The 23,528-nt window shown below is 38.1% G+C and overlaps 1 protein-coding gene across 4 annotated transcripts in view; it reads right to left on the reverse strand.

Annotated features, from left to right (window-relative positions):
• Positions 1 to 23,528, reverse strand: part of ARAP2 (ArfGAP with RhoGAP domain, ankyrin repeat and PH domain 2) — a 416,250-nt gene that overhangs the window by 14,009 nt on the left and 378,713 nt on the right. For all 4 annotated transcript variants that reach the window (XM_056556214.1, XM_056556235.1, XM_056556204.1 and 1 more), the window contains one exon: positions 12,030 to 12,093. In XM_056556214.1, the coding sequence (XP_056412189.1) occupies positions 12,030 to 12,093 (64 nt within the window). The remainder of the gene's footprint in view (positions 1 to 12,029; positions 12,094 to 23,528) is intronic.

Raw genomic sequence — 23,528 nt, forward strand, 5'->3', positions numbered from 1 at the left:
GTCTAGAGCTGGCTTCAGTCACCACATTGAAATTGAATGGGGTATGGCATGGGTCTGGCAGGGATATGGCAGGAGACATTTTGGAAATTCCCCTGCAGGATCCAACTGCCGTAAGCCCTAAGCCTTATGAAAAAGATACTTTGTCTACAAACAGTGGATATTAGTCTTGTCACCTTTTCCTTTTTTGACAAAACAATATTGTTACCATTAGGCAAAGAAAATGACAAATAAAAGGAACAATGAAAGTTTTTTTCCCCATTCAGATAAATAGATCTAAGCTAATGCATTTTATAAAATTAAATTTTTTTCCTATGTTTAAACATTTTTGAATTTTTTGGGAGGTCCAATTGCTGGGACCCCTACTGATCACCTTGATTCAAGTGGCTCTCCAGCTGTTGCAAAGCAACAACTCCAACCATGCCTGTAGGGTATCAGGCATCATGGGAGTTGTAGTTGTGCAAAAGGTGAAGCAAACTTTCCTAAAGTTTTTTTTTTTTTTCCCCCAGTTGATATTATTTTACCTGCTGTCACTGGAAGGCTGAGGCTGGAACTTTAAGCAGTGCCAGTTCCAGCATATGAATTAATTTCCTATTCCAGCATCTTCCATGCTGCACAGGAGCTAGGAAAGACTGGCAAATCAGGCTTTTGTAGCATCCTATGTCCAAGTGCGCCATTTGAACTGAATTTAGAGGTTGCATATGTGTGGAATGCAGAACCAGTCAAGGGAGATCTCTCCCCACCAACACTTTCATCTCTGACCAATATATGCCGCCTTTGCAGTAGCTGATGCTCTTAGCGCATATTAAGGTGGATGGCACAGCCCACTGGATGGCCCAACCCACCAAGCACAAGACAAGTGTGCCAGATGGACAATCTGGGCTTGCCCTAGAAGTACTGCCAGTTAGACTCCACTATACATGCAAGAAAGAAGGATTATTGGAAAGCCTTGCACTGCCGCACAGCAATAGCTATAGTTCAGAGAGGAAACCAGGAAGTGATTGGATTCATGGGTTCAGTGATAGAAGTTATTTTGGTTAAAAAACAACACATTTGTAATCTTTTACTGTATGTTTGTATGTATGTAGTACACATTTGATTATACCCCTTTTGCTTAGTGGGAGGACCCCTTTAACAATTGAGGGAAAAGGAAAGTAAATTAGTAAGATAAAGCATTTCTATTATTTATACATTTTTGGGTACTTTCAGGAGACTGTAAAATGTTGCAAAATATATTTTCATTTAGGTTGGAATGGCTAAGTCCAAGGATATTTATACTAAGGACTTACTCTTTGAACATGACCATATTGATAACAGTGGTTCACATGCTAAAAATGACTCTCCTGATATGGCTGTTTTACTTCATTCCTGTCCATGCCCATAAAATAAAAATATTAAAGCATCTTTTCTTAGAACTTACTATACTGCAATTTCTCTAATATTCCTATGGAAATATATAACTAAATTGACAACTCAGTGTTACCCTACCCACAAACGGTGTGTTGCATAACATTAGTGGTTCTGCAGAAGTCTGTAGGTGTGTCATGGGACCACTCAGTTTGGCCATAGCAGCAGCCGCTGGTCACTGTTTTTATGTGACCATGGCCAATGCTACCTAAATGTTAATTGGCAGTGGACAGATCTCAAACCACTGGCAGTGGGGACTTCCGAGACCACTGATGAGAGATTCCTCTGATGTGCCCGAGGAGCGCAGCGAAAGGATGTCTCATCAGGAAATGTTAGATTTAAGCTGGGAGTGATGAAGTAGGGTGGTGAAATGGCACAGGGGGTGATGAAAGGGGGTAACAAAATGGAACAAGGGGAAATTAAATGGTACACAGGGGAAGCACATATTTACAAACTGTTACTCATACGGACATATACATAAATTGTTTTAAAAAAAAAGGGGATACAACATATTTCATAAAAACCTTCCATTATATTTTTACATTTATAAATGACAGGTTTTCAGGAGATATGTTTTGTCCCCATACATTTTGTTATAATATATGTATGTGTCCGTATAAACAAGTCAGTTTAACCTCCTGTTTGCTAGCATGTCACCATCTAATGGACAATTTCAGAGAATAAAAAGGCCCACATCATCCACAAAGGTAATGGTAGCACCAGAATCCACTGGGGAAAGGCATACTGCAGATGTTCTTGGTGTTCTAGAATGACTTATTATGACAGATTGTCAATATTTTCATCCATATAAGGAAAAGTCATTTATATTTTGTTTTCCTGATTTTAGATTCAGTAAGGAACCTACATGTGCACTAATGTCTTTTGGGTTGCTTTGGTTAAGTATGATTTACATGGATTTAGTACAATTCAGACTGACATTTCTTATACAAAGCCACACTACTTAAGAAAAGGTATATTAATATGAGCCTGTATTTAGCCATGACAAAAAAAATAAGAGCTTTCATTTTTTTTTATATTGTTAATTGTGTTTAGAAAACTTTGAAATCATGAAAAAATCTAAATACCTGTCTATTTGACAAAGTTATATTTTATTTAAATGAAATTTACTTGTCATTTCACAGCTAAATAACCTTTAGGACATTAGACTGCACACATCTATTTTAGAATGTTGTGTAGGCTAGTATAAAAAAATCTAATAATGTTAACAAAACTTAGATTTTATGAAACAATAGAAGTGGCAAACATTATTGTTGCCTTATATTAGGGTAATTTATAAAATGCAGGGTTTTTGGGCAGAAAATGTAAAATAAATGGAATTGTTAATTCAATGGACTAATTTTGCATAAAATAGAACATATTTTGGATGTAACGCTTTCATGAGCCCCAATTCTTGCAAAATATTTAGACATAAAAAAATAATACATATATAAACATAAAACCACATTTAGTATATGTTATCAAGGGGAAGTGGTTGTGGGGAAGAGGAAGTGATAGCATTCACCTTTTATTTTTGCCTCATGATAAATATGTGTATATTCTAGACATTTTAAATTCAGTTAGGCTATGTTCACACAATGGAATTTCCATGTGGAATTATGCAGGAGAATAGGCTTATGCAGGTTCATATTATAGATATTCAGGATTTTTTATACACAAGTACATTTGTGCTATTCTGTTTATTTTTATACCTATGTGTAAGTAACAAGATTCTTCGTGTATCAAAAGTTTGAGTTCATTCTTTAGAACTGTTTTTATGTATTTTATTCTTGATTACAAATATTTCATACAGAATGGGTAAATACGCTCTGACTTCATAATGCCCATCTTGCCTATTTTATGTATTTAAGTTTTAAAAAAGAAAAAGAAAAAAAAGCCCCATTATCTTTACTCTATTCCTGGCACCCTCATCCAAACCCATCTTCCATTTTACCATTTTAGATTTTGGGCTTACATTTTTTTTTCTTTTTACGTTGTAAGTTGCACTTTTTACGGCCTTCTTTTTTTTTTTTTTTTTTACCATAGTATGGATTATGAAGCCAGAAAAAAATATTTTTATGGAAAAAAATAAAAATAAATTTGGGATATTCTGTGGGCCATTTTTATTTATTTATTTATTTTTTTATTAGTTCATTGCATGGTAAAACTGACAGACAAACTTTATTCTACCAGTCGATCTGATTCCAACTATACCAAAATTGCACCTTCTTTGCTCAGTTTTACTATAAGGAAATAAAAGTGTATCCAGCATAGTTTCCATTATCTAGTGCACTGTGCGCTTAAGAATTATAGGATTATGCTATTTGAGTGTACTTGGATTGATGGTTTATTTGCTGAAATAAAAATGAAAGATTATTGCTGATCTAAAAGCTTTTTTGCTGACAGTGCTTCTAGCAAATCCACATCCGACATCAAGAAAGTGCAGCACACCAAATAATGCTTGATAAATCTATGAAAAATAGGCAGAGCTCCTCATGGGGCAGTAAAGTTTTACCAATAGGGATAGAAGAGGTGAGAATAGGTTTCAGAATATTTCAGTGGTCCTCTCACCTGATACGGTTTTGTAAAAGACACAACTATACAAGCGCATATAAGATGTGGTGCTGCCTCCCGATGTTGGCTCCAGATTCAATCCAGCCGATGGTAAATGGTGCATCCAGGTCAATGGTGCAATCCAAGGATGAAACCAAGATGGAGATGGTAGTAAACATAGAAATTACTTTATTAGCCAGATACAATGCTTTTTGGGGCCTAGGTTCCCCTTCTTCAGGTGTAATGGCATCATCCATGATGCCATTATACCTGAAGAAGGGAATCCAAGGCCCCAAAATGTGTTGTGTCTGGCTAATAAAGTAATTTCTACATTTACTACCATCTCAATCTTGGTTTCATCCATGGATTCCGCCATTGACCCAGATTTTTCTCCTACTGCATGCACACCTAAGAATGGCAACTCTCTGAGGATACCTGACAATAAACAGTACAATACAGTATTTACACAATACAACCTCAGTAAAGGAAAAGGAAACACAGAAATATGCGGGGGTTCTGTCTTCCAAGCGCTACGAGGAAAATGAGTCAAGATGCTAATGGATACACAGGATTCTTTTATTCATACATAAAGGGTACAACTGGACAATGCGTTTCGGCGTGTTCTCACGCCTTCCTCAGGTCCACAACAACAACTGTAAAAACACATATAAACAACTTGCAGATAAAAAAATTACATAGGTTAGGAGCCTGGGTATAGGTATATCCAGGGTAGGAAAGAACCAAAACATGAACATATTAGTGGAGATTTGGTTCCATGTATGGTTACTTACTTTTGAGGTGTCCTGTGAACTCAAGCACAGGACACCTCAAGGGTAAGTAACCATACATGGAACCAAATATCCACTAATATGGTCATATTCGGGTTCTTTCCTACCCTGGATATACCTATATCCAGCCTCCTAAACTAATGATCCCAAGGTCAGCATCTACAAATACCAGCACTAACACCACCAATGCTTTTTTCTATGATAAATGTTACTCCATGCCAGGAAATCATACGACTACCTATTACCACTAGCAGTCACTCTCCTGAAAGTATTGCCTTTTTACCACTATAAGACAATATCCATTTTTATACTCCATTTTTTATCTTTATACTCCATCTAGGCTTACACGATATAACCATGAGTTTTTATGATACTCCACATCATTTTAACCCCTTAACGACGCAGGACGTATAATTACGTCCTGCTCCGGCTCCCGCGATATGAAGCGGGATCGCGACGCGATCCTGCATCATATCGCGTCGGTCCCGGCACTCATCAACGGCCAGGACCCGCGGCTAATACCACACATTGCCGATCGCAGCAATGTGCGGTATTAACCCTTTAGAAGCGGCGGTCAAAGCTGACCGCCGCTTCTAAAGTGAAACTGAAAGTGACCCGGCTGCTCAGTCGGGCTGTTCGGGACCGCCGCGGTGAAATTGCGGCATCCCGAACAGCTGACCGGACACCGGGAGGGCCCTTACCTGCCTCCTCGGTGTCCGATCGACGAATGACTGCTCCGTGCCTGAGATCCAGGCAGGAGCAGTCAAGCGCCGATAATGCTGATCACAGGCGTGTTAATACACGCCAGTGATCAGCATAGGAGATCAGTGTGTGCAGTGTTATAGGTCCCTATGGGACCTATAACACTGCAAAAAAAATGTTAAAAAAAGTGTTAATAAAGGTCATTTAACCCCTTCCCTAATAAAAGTTTGAATCACCCCCCTTTTCCCATAAAAAAAATAAAACAGTGTAAAAAATAAAATAAAAATAAACATATGTGGTATCGTCGCGTGCGTAAATGTCCAAACTATAAAAATATATCATTAATTAAACCACACGGTCAATGGCGTACGCGCAAAAAAATTCCAAAGTCCAAAAAAGCGTATTTTGGTCACTTTTTATACCATTAAAAAAATGAATAAAAAGTAATCAAAAAGTCTGATCAAAATTAAAATCATACCGATAAAAACTTCAGATCACGGTGCAAAAAATGAGTCCTCATACCGCCCTGTTCATGGAAAAATAAAAAAGTTATAGGGGTCAGAAGATGACATTTTTAAACGTATAAATTTTCCTGCATGTAGTTATGATTTTTTCCAGAAGTGCGACAAAATCAAACCTATATAAGTAGGGTATCATTTTAACCGTATGGACCTACAGAATAATGATAAGGTGTAATTTTTACCGAAATATGCACTGCGTAGAAACGGAAGCCCCCAGAGTTACAAAAAGGCGTTTTTTTTTTTCACGATTTTGTCGCACAATGATTTTTTTTTCCGTTTCGCCGTGCATTTTTGGGTAAAATGACTAATGTCACTGCAAAGTATAATTGGCGACACAAAAAATAAGCCATAATATGGATTTTTAGGTGGAAAATTGAAAGGGTTATGATTTTTAAAAGGTAAGGAGGAAAAAACAAAAGTGCAAAAACGGAAAAACCCTGAGTCCTTAAGGGGTTAAAGACTTCTTTTTCCTCCACATTGGGGCATATATATATATATATATATATATATATATATATACATATGTAATTTTTTTTTTATCTGCAAGTTGTATATATGTTTAGATGTGTTTTTACAGTTGTTGTTGGTGACCTGAGGAAGGCGTGAGAACACGCCAAAAAGCATTGTACAGTTGTACCCTTTATGTACGAATAAAAGAATCCTGTGTATTCATTGGCATCTTGACTTATTTTCACAGTAGCGCTTGGAAGACAGAACCCCCGCATCTTTCTGTGTTTCCTTTTTCTTTACTGTCTTTTCCGTGACCCCTCTTTGGGGGCAACGGACAAGGGGGCACCAAGCAGCAAGCTGTCACAGCCCACCACGACCCCCGACAGAGTCGTGCCTTATCCGACGCACAACTCCTAGAGGTCAGTATCACCGCATAGGTGTGGTGGTGGGTTTTCTCCCTCCTCTCTTTTCTTTTAACCATCAAGAACTAAACCTACTTCGCTAGAGAGCGCCCCACATCTTTTTCTGTTTTTCTCTTCCCTCTACAAGACAACCTAATCATATCTCAGCCCATTAACATAATTTACTGTTCTTCACATTGTAAATCATAAAAATATAAGAAGGGGGCAAATGTTGCTTACTTAAACACAGATTAACAAGGATTTGTTTACGCAGACAAGTGACTTAGATATCACTACATTATAACTGATGCTTATTTCACTGTTTTCTGAATATAGAAAAAAGCCACAATATCTTAATGATCTATTTAAATAAATATACCTAATGTAAATATGTAGTGCAGATAAATCTCACACATCAATGCTTCTGATATTCTACAGAATACAATTTCATGCTAAAATAACTGTTTCAACATATTTTCATGCAATCAAATTGATATTAACACATTTTCCTGTCTAAATGTTCTTTTGATACTGTGCAATATAAAAATATATGTTTTACTTTTACTCCAAATGATAGCAATTCAGTCATAAGCAGAATTTCCAGAGAAATACTTTATCATATAATAAAGATCAAATATTATGAGGAATGTTAACAGAAATTAGATTCTTCCAAATCTGACTTTTAAATAGGATTTCTATTATATAGTAAAAAAAATTGAACATCTATCAAGTAGCCCGAAATGTGCAGTTTACAATAGGCCTACAGGAATACTGAATCTTCTTAAATAAATTCAGCAGAAAGAAATGGAGATTTGATATCTAATTTGTGTAAATGGTCACTGTTTACACCGACAGTCCAGCTCTGCTACATTACTAAAAAAATTGAAAAAGCTCATTCCAATTTTAACATAAACACACAGGATAATAAACAGGAAATTATGCATTTCACGTGCAGCAGTGTAATATTCCAAATATGACTATACGACTGCACTGCACCTGAAATGCGTCATTTCCTGTCGATTGACCTGCGTGTTTATGCCAGATTTAAACTGGACTTTTCCACGGTTTTAGTAAAGTTGCCGAGCTGGATTTTTTAAAATGTATTCTTTACTTTTTATGGTTATATATTTTTTTTAAGATCTAATACTGTGTGATAATTTAGTTAATACTATATAATAGTTGTCTGTTTTTCTGTAACAGTTACATATCAACTTGTTTCATTCACAAAGCTTTAGTTAAAGGGAACCTGTCATATTGAAAATGCAGTCCAATCTGCAAGTCTTATGTAATAGAGCCAGAGGAGCGGAGCAGATGAAAGAGTACTGCAGTGTTAGACACTGTGTCTGATTGGAGGAGGTCCGAGCATCGGACAACCCATCGATCTCCCATACAGAGACCCAGCATTGCTGTGGCTCTGCACGGCTAATGCACATATCATCGACCTCACTGAGGTCCCGTACAGGAGAATGCAGGGGGTCCCAGCGTTCAGACCCCCTGCGATCAGACTGCAGATCTCCTTTAATATATAGTTTTATGGAAAAAGTACCAGGATAATTTGTCAATTATTCAGATAATCCTATGCTCACTCTAGGCTATGTAGTCAAGTGGGTGGTCTTATTTCATTTCTATATCACACACGTACAAAAGGCTGTCACTCACAAAGTAATACTGCCCCTTGACTACGTAGCCCAGAATGAGCTTAGATTTACACAAATAAAAGACAAGTTATCCTGGAACTTTTTCCACAAAACAATATATCAGTCTGCTCTGCTCCTCCTGATCTACAACATGATGCAAGCAGATTGGACTGGATTTTTTATGTGAAAGATTTCCTTCAAATGATAATTTACCTGCTAAAAGTATGGTACTAAAAGTATACTGCATACATTGCTTATTAGGCTATATTCACACAGCGGAATATCCTCAATTCCGTGCAAATTCAGTTCAGCAAAGCTTGCGGAATAGCGGGGGAATTGCGGCAGTATTTCAGCACAATTTATGTGTGCTCAAAACACAGAATTCTGCTGGGATTCAAAGGCCCATTGAGTTCAATGGGATTCTGTCAGCAATTGTGCAAAATGGGACAGGGGAATCCCATTAAACATTATGTGCTTTAAACTTCGTTGGAATTTCCAGCTGAATTCTTCAACGGAATTCTGCATGGAAATTCCGCAGTGTGAACATAGCCTTAGGGTTAACCCTATCAGTGGGTGCAGAAAGACAGAATTTTTGTATGTACTAACTGAGTACCCGGCACTGCCCGGTTTTTCCTACCTTATCCTTGTGGGGGAGGTAAAGCAACAAAGGAGGAAGCTTTTGTCCTCATATCCTGTCCTTAAATCCTGAACCCCATCTCCCCTCCTCATATCCCAACCCCAAATCCCCTCCTCATATTCCAACCTCATAACCTGTCCTCATATTTTGTCCTGATATCCCAACCTCATAGCCCAACCTCATATGCAGTTCTCATATCACAACCTCATATCCCGTCCTCATATCCCATCCCCATATTCTGTCCCCATATCCCGTCCCCATATCCCATCCTCATATCTTGTCCTCATATCCTGTCCTGATATCCCAACCTCATATCTCATTCTCATATCCTGTCCCCATATCCTGACCTCATATCCCGACCTCATATCCTGACCCCATATCCCGTCCTCATATCCAGACCTCATATCCCATCACCATATCCGAACCCATATCCCGTCCTCACATCTCGTCCCCATATCGCAACCTCACATCCTGACCTCATATCTCGTCCTCATATCCCATCCTCATATCCTGTCCCCATATCTAATCCTCACTAATCCTCACATCCAGTCTTCAGGTGGGGCTGCGTTGTGGTAAAGATGTAGTAAGCTGAAAACAAAAAGGGTGTGGCTTAAAGGGTGGGCATGTCTTTGCAAGATGGGGTATGGTATGCAGGGAGGGTGTGGCTTGCCAGCCAGACTGAGCATTCACCAGGTGATGCAGAGCGGATCTTGTGGAGTAATGCACCAGAAGTCCTATATACTTGCATGGGACTTGAAACCAAAAACCCATCCTTCACATTTGTGGGTAGGTTAGGGGTTAATTTTACTATTATATGTTTTTATTTGACATATAAGTAACATGTTACCAAGTATTATTAAAATATCTCCAGCCATATGGAAGCTATGCTGGAACATACATTTCACATAGATTTGCATTGGTCTTTCAACAAAAACCCTGACCCTCACAAATGAGGGTAGGTTAGGGTAAAATTAACTATCCTATATTTTCAGTGGACATATAAGTAACATGTGACTGAGTATTATCAAAATATCTCCAGCTGTTTGGAAGTTATGCTGTAGCATATATTTTCCATAGACTTGTGTGGGACTGTAAATGAAAAACCCTAACCCTTGCAAATGGGGGTGGGTAAGGGTTAAATTACCTATCCGTTTGGAAGTGATGCTGGAATATACACACATACATACATATATACATACATACACACATTGAGGGGGATATTTTAAAAAATTCCCGATATATATTCAAATCTGTGTATGTTGGTTTTCTGGAAGGTTTGCATGGTTCATGTCAACATAATTTGAGATGTTACTATATATTTTCAAAGGCTGTGTAGACAATTTTACTGGAAAAATATCATGTAAAATCCACACCAGCTCTGAGGTGGTATAAAACCTATATGATATGTTTATCTTTTTATTTTGTACTAAATGTTATGTTAAAAGCCTAGACAAACAATATGCAGCTGTACATGACTAGTAAAAGCAGTTTAACCCCTTAATTATTCATATAATTTTAAGGGGTTAGTTTTAAAGATCTTTTTTTTTTTTTTTTTTTTTATTAATTGTACATTATTCTTTTTTGCAGCACTCATTCTCAAAGTCCTAAAGCTTTTAGTTTGTCACCTACACACCCATATATTTTTTTAAACTCCTTAAGGACCAAGCCCATTTCACCTTAAAGCCCAGGCCATTTTTATGTTTCCATTTTCGCTTTTTTTCCTCAGATATAACTTGCCCCGCCTTTGCAATATTGGCGCATAGCTTGGCAAAAGTGGCACAGAATTGTAACTATTTGGGGCAAAAAATAAAAAGTAGCGCAATCTTTTTCTAACTCTACATAAAAAAAAGGGGGGGATCTTTGAGGATCCCAAGTAAATTAATAATTAATGTAAAAGAAAAACCGTGCAGAAAAAAAATATGAATCTTTAAATATGCCTGCCATTGAGTTATATATATATATATATATATATATATATATATATATTATTGCACTCTATATTATTGCACCATACCACACTTGCTGGAGGAGCAGTTGGTCAAGGTTACTTTCTTACACATATGGTGGGAGTACAATATAGTCTACATATCCATACGGCACAAATCTTCCTGGCCGTCCTGTCATTTTGTTATTTCTGATAATCGGCTTGAGTAGAAGGGCCATTGATCAGCTGACAAACAAGCAGACTCATTGAATGGGTCAAAGCTTTCAAATAAACAAACAAACAACAACAAAAAATACATGAGCACAGGCTAGATTCTATTCTTCACCCTAGATATTTTTTAACAATAGGAGACTGTACTGTAGCTTCCATAACACTTGGTGATTGAATACATTTTTAATTATCAAGCTATTAAACCCAGCTAGGTACTTTATTTTTTTTTTTTTTTTTTTTGTGGGGCCAAAATAGCACATTAACAATAGTAATAAATAATAGACTGTTTTTACTGACTCTTCCACCACATCACAGTATATCCGACACAAAACACATAATTAATTTTAACTGGTGTACCTGGCATTCAGCTAAAGCCATCTTTAATGTCAAGGTAACAAAAATAAAATGTCAATGAGCAAATCATTTCACAAACATATCTATAACTCTATGCAAAAATAAACCAAAGGCGGTAATTTATATTTCCATCCAAATCTGTTAAGTAAGTCAATATTTTTTTCATCAACATTTCCATTACTGTAAATCAGAAAGATAGTTAATTAGTATTCCTGAGACTCATCATAAATTTTATTGGTCATGATTGAATTCCAGCCAAATTTTATGCATGATGCTTTAATACCCAAATCATAAAATCATTCCCAGCAGTTTGATTTGTGGTTCTTCAATAACAGGTTTATGGCTTGTACAATATATCTAGAAAGAAAAATGTGTGTCTTTAAAATCACAGAAATATGTGTATGCATTGATCTTGCTAACACTACTTTACCTGCACATTAAGAATACTGATCAGCCATTCCATCTGGGTTTCTGCAGAGTCACAGCACAGATACCTGGAAGTAGAGTACAGTATAATTATAACACAAGATAGAAGGAGACAGATAAAACTCCCGTTATATCTCCTCAATGCCATCAATAATGCATAAAGCAGAACAGCTAGAATTTGGGAGCCATAATTTAAAATGGCGGAAATTCAGATAAGACACTCTTTAGAACTTTGCTTCTCCATGCATTTTGAACCTGGCAAATAATTCTGTTGAGTATACGGGAAATAGGAAAATGCATAATAATGAAAGAATAAAATCTAAACCATCTTCATACTTACCAACAACCCTCCTCTTATGAAATTGCATATAACCTAGAGGTTAATTTTCACTTTACAACTTGTCAATATAACTGAGCAAAGATTTGTCAATTCCTTTGATAAAATATTGTCCTATAATAAAGCAAAATTTCCTGCATATAGGACAATATTGGCTGAAATTATTTAGTTCAGATTTCTATGTTAGTCTTCACTGCCTAATGTGAAGAAATTTCATTTACATCAGTAACTGGGTGTCCAAACTTAAAGGAGAACTCTGGTACCAAACTTCTTAACTCCTATATGTAGGATGGTTGCCACGCACCCTCCATGCATCTTTATGAGAGAGCAGGAGATACATGAGTGATGTATCTTTGGCTCTCCCATAGAGATGTATGGAGGGAACATGTCAACTTACCGCTCTGTGCACAGAGAAAATCTGGGGCTGGGCAGGATATTGCTGACGTATAATTGTTTAAAGTTACAGACCCAAAGCCTTAATAGACAACCTGATCAGGGATGTGCACACATAGAGGAGTAAATTATTAAACAATTTAGATGGCATTTTTTGTCCAAATGTGTCGCAGGGAAAATCACAGGCTGGTCCTGTGTAGTGTTTCCTGCGACATTTCATTTAGACTATTACTTTTTTTATGACCACAAAGTGATCGGATTTAGATCACTTTGTGCAGTTTTGAGTAAAGTTACAAAAAAGTCACATGGACCATATATAGAAGAAATCACAGGGCAATTCATCCCTGCCCTATATCACTCCATGCGACAATTGTATTAAGGGCCGTGTGACAATTGTATTAAAAGTCAAAAATAAGTATCATTTAACTAATACAAAAAATATCATCTGCTGCCCTCCAAACACATTATTGAAATTCCAGCAGCTGATGCAGGTATTGTCTTGACATATCCCCTAATGATAATAAAGTGAAACCCTAAGAACAATAATGACATATATTAAGGTATCAAAAAATTATCAGGCCCGAATTACACCTCCTGTGAAAATAAGACAGTAGAATACGTGTGAATGATAATTCAATATCCAGCATGGTGAGAATTCCATTAAACCCTATACTACTCTCACCACATGTGGTTGTAAGAACTAAGAAGAATATCCCTGGTAATCCAAGTTCAATTACCCATTATAATTATTACAAAAAGGAACTGTGAGCAGAGTTACGAAGAATTGTGTAAGCCTGTGGGAATTGAATAAAATCCATAGTATTGAAATTCCAACAGATATGGAGAACGGTATAATGAACCTATAGAGGAAGGCAGTACAATGGAGGAGTACAATGGAGGAACATTGGATGAATGTCACAGCAGAGAGCATAGACTCAATCTGAATGAAAGTGACTATTAAAATAATACTAATAACAAACAAAAACACTCTAATAAAAGAAATAGAGCAGAAAGTCAGCAATAACAAAACCTTCAATATTCTTAGAACGGAGAAATAAAAGATCTGTCACAAAAAACAGTTAATCAGCATTTTTTTCACAGAGGTCAAAGGGGTTGAAAAGTTGCCAAAAGAAAGTCACATTAAAGCGATCCTGATATTCAAATAAACTTTTGACATATGGAACAACATGTTACAAGTTTAAATTGGTTATATTGTGAGATATAGGCAATAAGGTATGCGGTAGTCTCCATGTCAATCATTAGTTCTGTTCAGGAAAAGCATGCGGCAGAGAACTTCACTCACACATAATCTGTATTGATCACGGCATCTGTGGGGTTAATTGCAGACATCAGCGTGATTGCTGATGTCCGCCATTACCAGTGGGTCCCCGGCAGCAACCAGACCCTGCAGTGCATGACACGAGCACTGCTCCGATGCTCGTGGTCATGTACAGGATGTAAATGTACGTCCTGGTGCGCAAAGTACCTCTGCACCAGGACGTACATTTACATCCGAGGTCATTAAGGGGTTAAGTACTCAGGAAATTTTCATTTTCGCGTTTTTGTTTTTTCTTCCTTTTCTTTTAAAATCCATAACTTTTTTTTTCCACCTACAGACCCATATGAGGGTTTGCTTTTTTCACGACCATTTGTACTTTGTAATGACACCTTACATTTTAACATAAAATGTACAATGAAACCAAAAAAATATTCTTTATGGATGGAAATTTATAAGAAAACTGCAATTTTGCAACTTTTGGGTGGTTTGGTTTTCACGCAGTGCACTTTATGGTAAAAATGAATACACATTGGGGGAGATTTATCAAAGGATTTAGACTGGTTTTTCCTGTCTAAATTTGTCTCACAGAAAGTCGCAGTCTAAATATGTGCGACTTTTCTGCGACTTTTGCTGTAGAGGATTTTTAGAACATGATGCATTCTAGTCTATTTTAGACGGAAATGCATTGGAAAATGCATTGGTGCTGAATTTATCAAGTGCGACTTTTGTGCGACAAGTCGCATCTGCCCAAAATACGCTGAAATGTCAGACCATGTTGGAGCAGATCTAAATGAAGTTTAAGCTATAGACCCTGAAGTCTGAGCACAGAATTTATCAAGGGCTGTGAGACCTTTGATAAATTAGGAGCACAATATACAGGAGACTGCCACATACGCGGGTCTATAAGCATACCCAGAATAGACTAGATTAGTAAATGTCCCCCATTATCTTTATTCTCTAGATCAATGCGATAAAAATTATACCCAATTTATATAGTTTTTCTATTATTGTACTACTTGTGAAAATGTTTTCTTTTCTTAACAAAATTGGTGTAACACTGAGCGCTCCGGTCCCTGCTCCTGGACCGGAGCACTCACAACGTTTGTCCCAGCGGAGTGCCCCGGTCGGACTCTCTGTCCGGGGACACTTTGTCTCTGCTCCTGTCGGGGACGCGGTCCGCGCTGCGGGATGTTACCGTGTGCGTCCCGCGTCCCGGCTCCACTTACCCGTGCCCGCTCCAGCTCTCTCCTCTGCTCCGCGCTCACGTGGCTCCCGGCGTGCGTGTCCCTGCACTATAGGGCGCGTGTGCCGACAGTGTAAGATTTAAAGGGCCAGTGCACCATTGATTGGTGCCTGGTCCAATCCGCTTATGGCCACTCCTATAAATGTATTCTGCCCCTTCCTGCCCTTGTCGGATCTTTGCTGCCTCAGTGCCCTAGGGAAAGCGTTATTTGTGTATACCTCGCCTGTTGCCAAACCCGTTGCTAACGCCTACCACCTGAGAACCCGTGCTGCCTGCCCTGACCTATTGCTACGATCCTCCGGTACGGTCCACGCCATTCCCTCTCTGGCACAGAGGATCCACCACCTGTACCGTTTCTTGCTACTAGTCCGGATCCTTACAATTGGTGTGCATAAAATTGTCCTTTTCTCTGTAACTTTTTTATATTTCCATATACAGGGATGTGTGAAGGCTCATTTTTAGCACTGTAATCTTCAGTTTTTATCAGCACCATTTTTGTTTTGATGGACTTTTTGATCGCTTTTATAAATTTTTTTCTGATATATGATGTTATAAAATTCTGTATTTTTGGTGTTTGGTATTTTTTTATGCTTAGGCCGTTTACCGTGGGGGATCATAAACATTATATTTTAATAGTTTGGACTTTTATGCATGCAGCAATACCCTATATGGAAATTTTTTAATATTTTTTTTTAAAATAGGAATATAAAGGTAATTTTATTTTTTTATTAGGGAAGGGCGTTTTATATAATTTTTTAGACTTAAAAAAAATTAACACATTTTAAGACACCACAGGGGAATTTTATATTCAAACATTAGATTGCATTCACTGTATAATGCTATGCCTATGACATAGCATTATACAATATGATCTGCTATCCATTGATCTAGCCTAGCTATACCAGGCTACATCAGTGAATCGGTGATCAGCGGCAAGAGGCATATAAGGGGACCCTTCTTCACAATTTTAGCTTATGGAATCCCCGTGATTATGTCGCAGGGGTTCCGTGAGCTCCAATGAGTTACCAACAAGTTTCATTTTCACTTTAGACGCTGTGATTGGCATTGATCATGGCGTGTAAAGGGTTAAATGCCGGGCAGTGGCGGGATCATGAATGGTAGCTGGCACTCACTGCTCTGAAGCGAGCGCAGCCCTGCCTCCTTAAGTACCAGGGGACGAGAGCATACTTGTAGGCTCTGCGTCCTTAACAGGTTAAACGTTTCACATGTCTGTGCAACAAGTCAAAAGTTTATTTAAAGAAGCATTCTGGGATATGATTTTTTTTCTTTTTAGCTTATATAGTGGAGCATAAGATATTTTAAGGGAATAATGTGCAAGTTATTGTGTATGCCTTGTGGTTCCCTGTTTTAACTGATGTGAGAGGCATGGGATAAACTCCATTTTGGATGTAAATTACTGAAATGGCTCTGATAGGCTGCCAACATTTCCCATGAAACCTTTTGCTTTTCAGAGAGATTGGATGTGGTGTTTGATTGCTGCTGGTTGTTGTTTCCCCACCGGATGGTCCCTGCAGCATAGATGGCCAAAGATGGACGGCCCAGACCAGCTCACCCTTCCTTCCCACCGAGGGGAGGTGAGTAGAAAACAAAAGGGAGGTCTGGATGATGACGAAGGCCGCAGTGGTCTTCAACCTGCAGACCTCCAGATGTTTCAAAACTACACCTCCCAGCATGCCCGGACAGCCTATGCTGTCCAGGCATGCTGGGAGTCGTAGTTTTGCAACATCTGGAGGTCCGCAGGTTCAAGACAACTGAGAAGGGATTGACAGGCGGTGATGATGAAGGGGGGGATGTTGATGAGGGGGGAGGATGACGAGGGGGATGATGATGAGGTGATGATGACAGGGTGATGATGACAGGGTGATGATGACGGGGTGATGATGACGGGGGTGATGATGACGGGGGTGATGATAACTGCGGTGATGATGACGGGGGTGATGATGAAGGGGGTCTGGATGATGACGGGGGGGGGATGATGATATGGGGTGAATATGTTGTTTTTCCTACCCTAGGCTTATAGTCGAGTCAATAACTTTTCCTGGGTTTTTGGGGTGAAATTAGGGGCCTCGGCTTATACTTGGGACGGCTTATACTCGAGTATATATGGTAAGTTTAACCTCTAAGTATAAGCAGTTGGGAGTTCAGTGGCCTCTTTCCTTGTGGGATGCTTCAGGCAGACCTTGCCATATGGATTACTTCCTTTTTATCTAGGGGGGCAATGGAACTTCTCACTGAAGTAAATGATAACATCTTTTTAAAATTAAACCAAAAGTTTTAAAGGATATCTGGCATCACATAATGAGCTCAGGCTGGTATAAAAGTAAAAATGTTATACTCATATGCCATGCTCCCCTACCATGTCTATCCCTTTGGTACCTGGTCCCTGCTGATCAGCACATCTTGCTTTTGTCTAGAAAATAAATTAATTCTCAGCCAATCGCATTTTTTGTGTGTCAAGATAAATGCAGAAAGCTCTAGTCATCTGATAATAGGCACTCTCAGGACAAAAGTAGGGGAGAATCTGGGAAGGTAAAGATAACTTTTTTTTCTTTTCTTTAACCCCTTAGGGACTCAGCCTATTTTCAACTTAAGGACTCAGAGTTTTCATTTTTTCCTCATCACCTTCTAAAAATCATAACACTTTCAATTTTGCACATAAAATTCCATATGTTGGCATATTTTTTGCACCACCAATTCTTCTTTGCAGTGACATTAGTCATTTTACACAAAAATCCACGGCAAAACAGAAACAAAATTTATTGTGTCACAAAATTTTTTAAAAAAATGTAATTTTGTAATTTTTGGGGGCTTCCGTTTCTACGCAGTGCATTTTTCGGTAAAAATAACACCTTCTCTTTATTCTGTAGGTCCATACAGTTAAAATGATACCCTACTTTTATAGGTTGGATATTGTCGTACTTCGGAAAAAAATCATAACTACATGCAGGAAAATTTCTATGTTAAAAATTCTCATCTTCTAACCCCTATAACTTTTTTATTTTTCTGCATACGAGCCGGTATGAGGGCTCATTTTTTGTGCCGTGTTCTGAAGTTTTTATTGGTATCATATTTGTATTGATCTGACTTTTTGATCGCTTTTTATTCATTTTTTCATGATATAAAAAGTGACCAAAAATACGCTATTTTGGACATTAGAATTTTTCGCATACACCATTGACTGTGCGATTTAATTAACGATATATTTTTATAGTTTGGACATTTCCGCACGCAGTGATACCACATATGTTTATTTTTATTTACACTGTATTTTTTTTTATGGGAAATTACCTTTGTTAACTTTTTATTTTTATTTTTGCTGTGTTCTAGCTCCCATAGGGGGCTAGAACACTGCACACACTGATCTCTTATGCTGATCCCTGCAAAGCCATAGCTTTGCATGGATCAGTGAGATAGGGGCTCAGGCTTGGAGCAATCAAACCCTGATCGGATGGAGTGGAGACAGGTAAGGAGACCTCCGCCTGCGTCCCAGCTGATCGGGACATCACGATTTTATCGCGTTGTCCCAATCAGCCCGACTGAGCTGCCGGGAAGCATTTACCCTTCATGTTTTCTTTAAGTCTGAAGGGTTAATAGTGCGCGGCATAACGATCGGTGCCGTGCGCTGTTAGCCCAGGGTCCCGGCTATGAATAGCAGCCGGGACCGACCCTGTGTGATGCGGGGTCATGGCGTGTCCCCGTTTTAAACACCGGGACCAGGCTCAGGGCGTACAGGTACGCCCTGAGTCCTTGAGGATCGGGGATGCAGGGCGTATGCATACGCCCTCTGTCCCCAAGAGGTTAAATTTGTATATCAGGTTGAGCCCATAGGAAAAAATATGTTGCACCAGACAATATTTTAACTAGTAGGAAAAGAGATTAAAAAAAATACTAAAGGAGGTAGACACTAAAAGTTGTATCCTCATGTCAACTTGTCACCATTTAGTCTGGCTGACCAACACAGCCACATGCCATATTATGACTATTTATTATATTTTTCTTCTAGCAAGGAGAATTAACATCAGGAAGCAGAGACCTTCTAAGACTACAGACTGTGATCAGAGGAGATTAACCATTTATAACCATTAACCATTAACTATTTGTAATATGGGACCTATGTCTTAAAATAAAAACGTCTTACATGTCATAGTAACATTTCAGAAGTTGTGATTGGTGGGGGTCCAAGTGCTAAGGATTTGATGTTGTATTGCTTTTTAGTATTACATTTGCTTTACTACAGATTCTTTTTTTTTTCTCAAAGGGGTACTCCGGCGCTAAGACATATTATCCCCTATCCTTTGGATAGGGGATAAGATGCCTGATCGCGGGGGTCCCGCCGCTGGGAACCCCCGTGATCTTCCACGCCGCAACCTGTTAGAATCAGCCCCCGGAGCGTGCTCACTCCGGGTCTGATTACTGGCGATAACGGGGACGGAGCATAGTGATGTCACTGCTCCACCCCCATGTGACATCACGCTCCACCCCCTCAATGCAAGCCTATGGGAGGGAGCGTATCCTTTGGATAGGGGATAAGATGTCTTAGCGCCGGAGTACCCCTTTAAGTTGAACTATGTTTCTATTCTTTGCTGACTTTTTTCCTGCTATTTGTATATGTATTTATAAAAGGCTTAACTTTTCCCTATGATAATAAAAAAAAGAGCTAGAGCTCTGTGTAGGAGTTTTCTCAGATTTAGAACATATTATCTGCATAGGTAGGGTGAAGAAAGACGCAGAGTCTTTAATGATCATATTATTACAGTGATATACATAACTCCAAATGCTGTGCCAGATTTTGCTACTTTGTTGACAAAATAAGATTCATGGCACTGAATACATTATTTAAATGTTTTGAATTCACTTTTAAAGTATTATATGAAGTATTTGGTTTTAATGCATTTTCATTAACAGATCGCTACAAAAGTCAACTATTGCTTTCACTATATGAAATCATATTACCTAGATTATACAACATCTGCCCCACAGTATGGAAATCCTCTGCCACCTTTACCCACTTTTGCAAAGACTTTAGCTGCTATCAGAGTTCATTTCTGAAAATGAAAAGAGCATTTGCATAGTTCTGGCCTCTACTGGCTTCTTTACCATAACTTAGCATGACATCATAACTAATGTTATAAAACTTAAGTGCATGATAATGTAAGACACTACCAGCTGGGATGTATTATTTTCTTTTTTTTTTAGCATCTATTGAACATGGGCATTTTAAGACTAGTTTCACATATTCTATTATCAAACGAGGAATTAAAGGGGTACTCCACTGGAAAAAAATTTTCTTTAAATTAACTGGTGCCAGAAGGTTAAAACGATTTGTAAATTACTTCTATTTAAACAGATTTGTAAATTACTTCTATTTAAAAATCTTAATCCTTCCAGTACGTATCAGCTGCTGTATACTACAGAGGAAGTTATTTTCTTTTTGAATTTCCTTCCTTTCTGAGCACAGTTCTCTCTGCTGACACCTCTGTCCCTGTCAGGAAATATCCAGAGCAGGATAGTTTTTCTATGGGGATTTGCTCCTAATCTGGACAGTTCCTAAAATGGACACAAGTGTCAACAGAGAGCACTGTGATCAGACAGAAAGGAAATTCAAAAATAAAAGAGCTTCCTCTGTAACATACAGCAACTAAAAAGTACTGGAAGGAATAAGATTCTTAAACAGAAGTAATTTACAAATCTATTTAACTTTCTGTCACCAGTTGATTTAAAGATAAATGTTTTACAGTGGAGTACCCCTTTAAAACATTTTTATACTTGTCTATATGTTATTGGGGTTGGGATATTGAGAGAATATATTGCATTAGCTCTCAGAATTTATTTTTTGTTTCAAAAACAGATGCTATTTTTAGTAACACTCATTTGATTCTCCCCTTAACTAAACCTATCTGTTCTAAGTTGGATTTTCAGTAATGGAAATAATTAACAATTATTTTTATTCTATTCTTTTATTAGCTATAACTTTTTTTATATATCATTATAATGGGTAACAGAACCCGGATTACCAGGAATATTATTTTTTAGGTCTTACCATCACATGTGGTAAGAATGGAATAGGGTTAGATTAAATTCTCTCCCCGCTGGATACTAAATTAGCACACACTGTATTCTACTGCCTCATTCACATGGGAGGCATCATTTGAATTTGATCCTTTTTGGTATTGTTTTGCTATTACTGCTTTTAGAGTTTAACTTTATCAGTATAAAATGGTGTAACATAGTAACATAATTAATAAGGTTGAAAAAAGACCAGAGTCCATCAAGTTCAACCTATATGCCTAAGGAGTCCCTACTGAGTTGATCCAGGGGAAGGCAAAAAAACCCTCATACTCAAGGTAAAAATTCCTTTCCAACTCCAAATATGGCAGTCAGAATAAATACCTGCCCCCTTGTTATAGATATAGTCCTGGGTATAAATAGATCATGGAAGAAATATCTGTACGGTCCCCTGATATATTTATACATAGTTATTAGGTCGCCCCTAAGCCATCTTTTTTCTAAATTAAATAACCCTAATTCTGATAATCTTTCTGGGCACTGTAGTCCTCCCATTCCGTGTTACCCTGGTTGCCCGTCTTTGAACCCTCTCCAGCTCCACTATATCTTTCTTGTACACTGGTGCCCAGTACTGTACACAGTATTCTATGTCTATGACTAGGGATTTGTACAACGGTAGAATTATTTCCTTGTCGTGGGCATCTTTGCCCCTATTGATGCACCCCATAATTTTATTTGTCTTGGCAGCAGCTGCCCGACACTGGTCACTACAACTAAATTTACTGTTAACTAAGACTCCTAAGTCCTTTTCCACGTCAGTCGTCCCAAGTGTGCTCCCATTTAATACATAATCCCAGCCCGGATTATTCTTCCCCATGTGCATAACCTTACATTTATCAGTGTTGAACCTCATCAGCCACCTCTCAGCACAAACCTCCAACATATCCAGATATCCATTTGTAACAGTGCACTGCCCTCTATTGTGTTTACCGCTTTACAGAGTTTAGTATTATCTGCAAAGATTGCTACTTTACTATTCAACCCCTCTACAAGGTCATTAATGAATATATTAAATAGAACAGGACCCAAGACTGACCCCTGTGTTACCCAACTAGTAACAGTCACCCAATCACAATATGTACCATTAATAACAACCCTCTGTTTCCAATCACTGATCCAGTTACTTACCCACTTACATACATTCTCCCCCAGCCCGATCCTTCTCATTTTATTCACCAATCTTTTATGTGGTACCATATCAAATGCTTTGGAAAAATCCAGATATATGACAATCAGCGATTGCCCCTGGACCAGTCTGGAGCTCACCTCCTCATAAAAGCTGATCAGGTTAGTTTGACAGGACCGATCCCTCATAAAGCCATACTGATATGGAGTCATACATTTATTTTTATCAATATACTCCAAAATAGCATCTCTTAGAAAACCTTCAAACAATTTGCATACTACCGAGGTTAAACTAACAGGCCTATAATTTCCGGGGTCACCTTTTGACCCCTTTTTAAATATTGGCACCACATTTGCCACGCACCAGTCCTGGGGAACAGTCGCTGTCACTATAGAGTCACTAAATATTAAAAATAGGGGTCTGTCTATTTAGATTACTTAATTCTTTTAGAACACGGGGGTGAATGCCATCTGGACCTGGTGTTTTGTCTATTTAGATTTTTTGTAGGCAACACTGTAATTCTTCCTGGGTTACACAGGTGACCTGTACTGGGGAGTTTACCTGGTATTTCATTTTCCTTGGTGAATACAGTGGAGGAGAATGTGTTTAATATATTAGCTTTTTCCTGATCCCCATTTATAATTTCTTCTTTATCATTTTTAAAGGGCCAACACTTTCATTTTTAACCTTTTTGTTATTTGAGACAGTTGAGACAGTCCCTGTATTAGCTAGAAGAATTTGTTTAGTGTATTTGGAGAGCAGAGATTAGTTTTGTGATTAGTTAAATAACACTTATTTTCTTCTTTTTTTTTTTTTTCCCAAACTGAATTTTTGAAGTCTTATTCTGGTAGTTTACTGTTATCTGACTTCATAAAAGACCATTGCACTAAGCAGCTGCATAATCTCTTCCTATACCTACTATTAAATTAAAAATGTATTCCTTGTAGGTGATTTCATAATTAAAGATGAACTGTAGCCTAATATAACTTATTCCCTATCCACAGAATATCCCGTGTCTGATTGCGGAGGGTCTGAACG

This window comes from Hyla sarda, chromosome 1 (genome assembly GCF_029499605.1).
Source record: "Hyla sarda isolate aHylSar1 chromosome 1, aHylSar1.hap1, whole genome shotgun sequence".
NCBI classification, from domain to species: Eukaryota; Metazoa; Chordata; class Amphibia; order Anura; family Hylidae; genus Hyla; species Hyla sarda.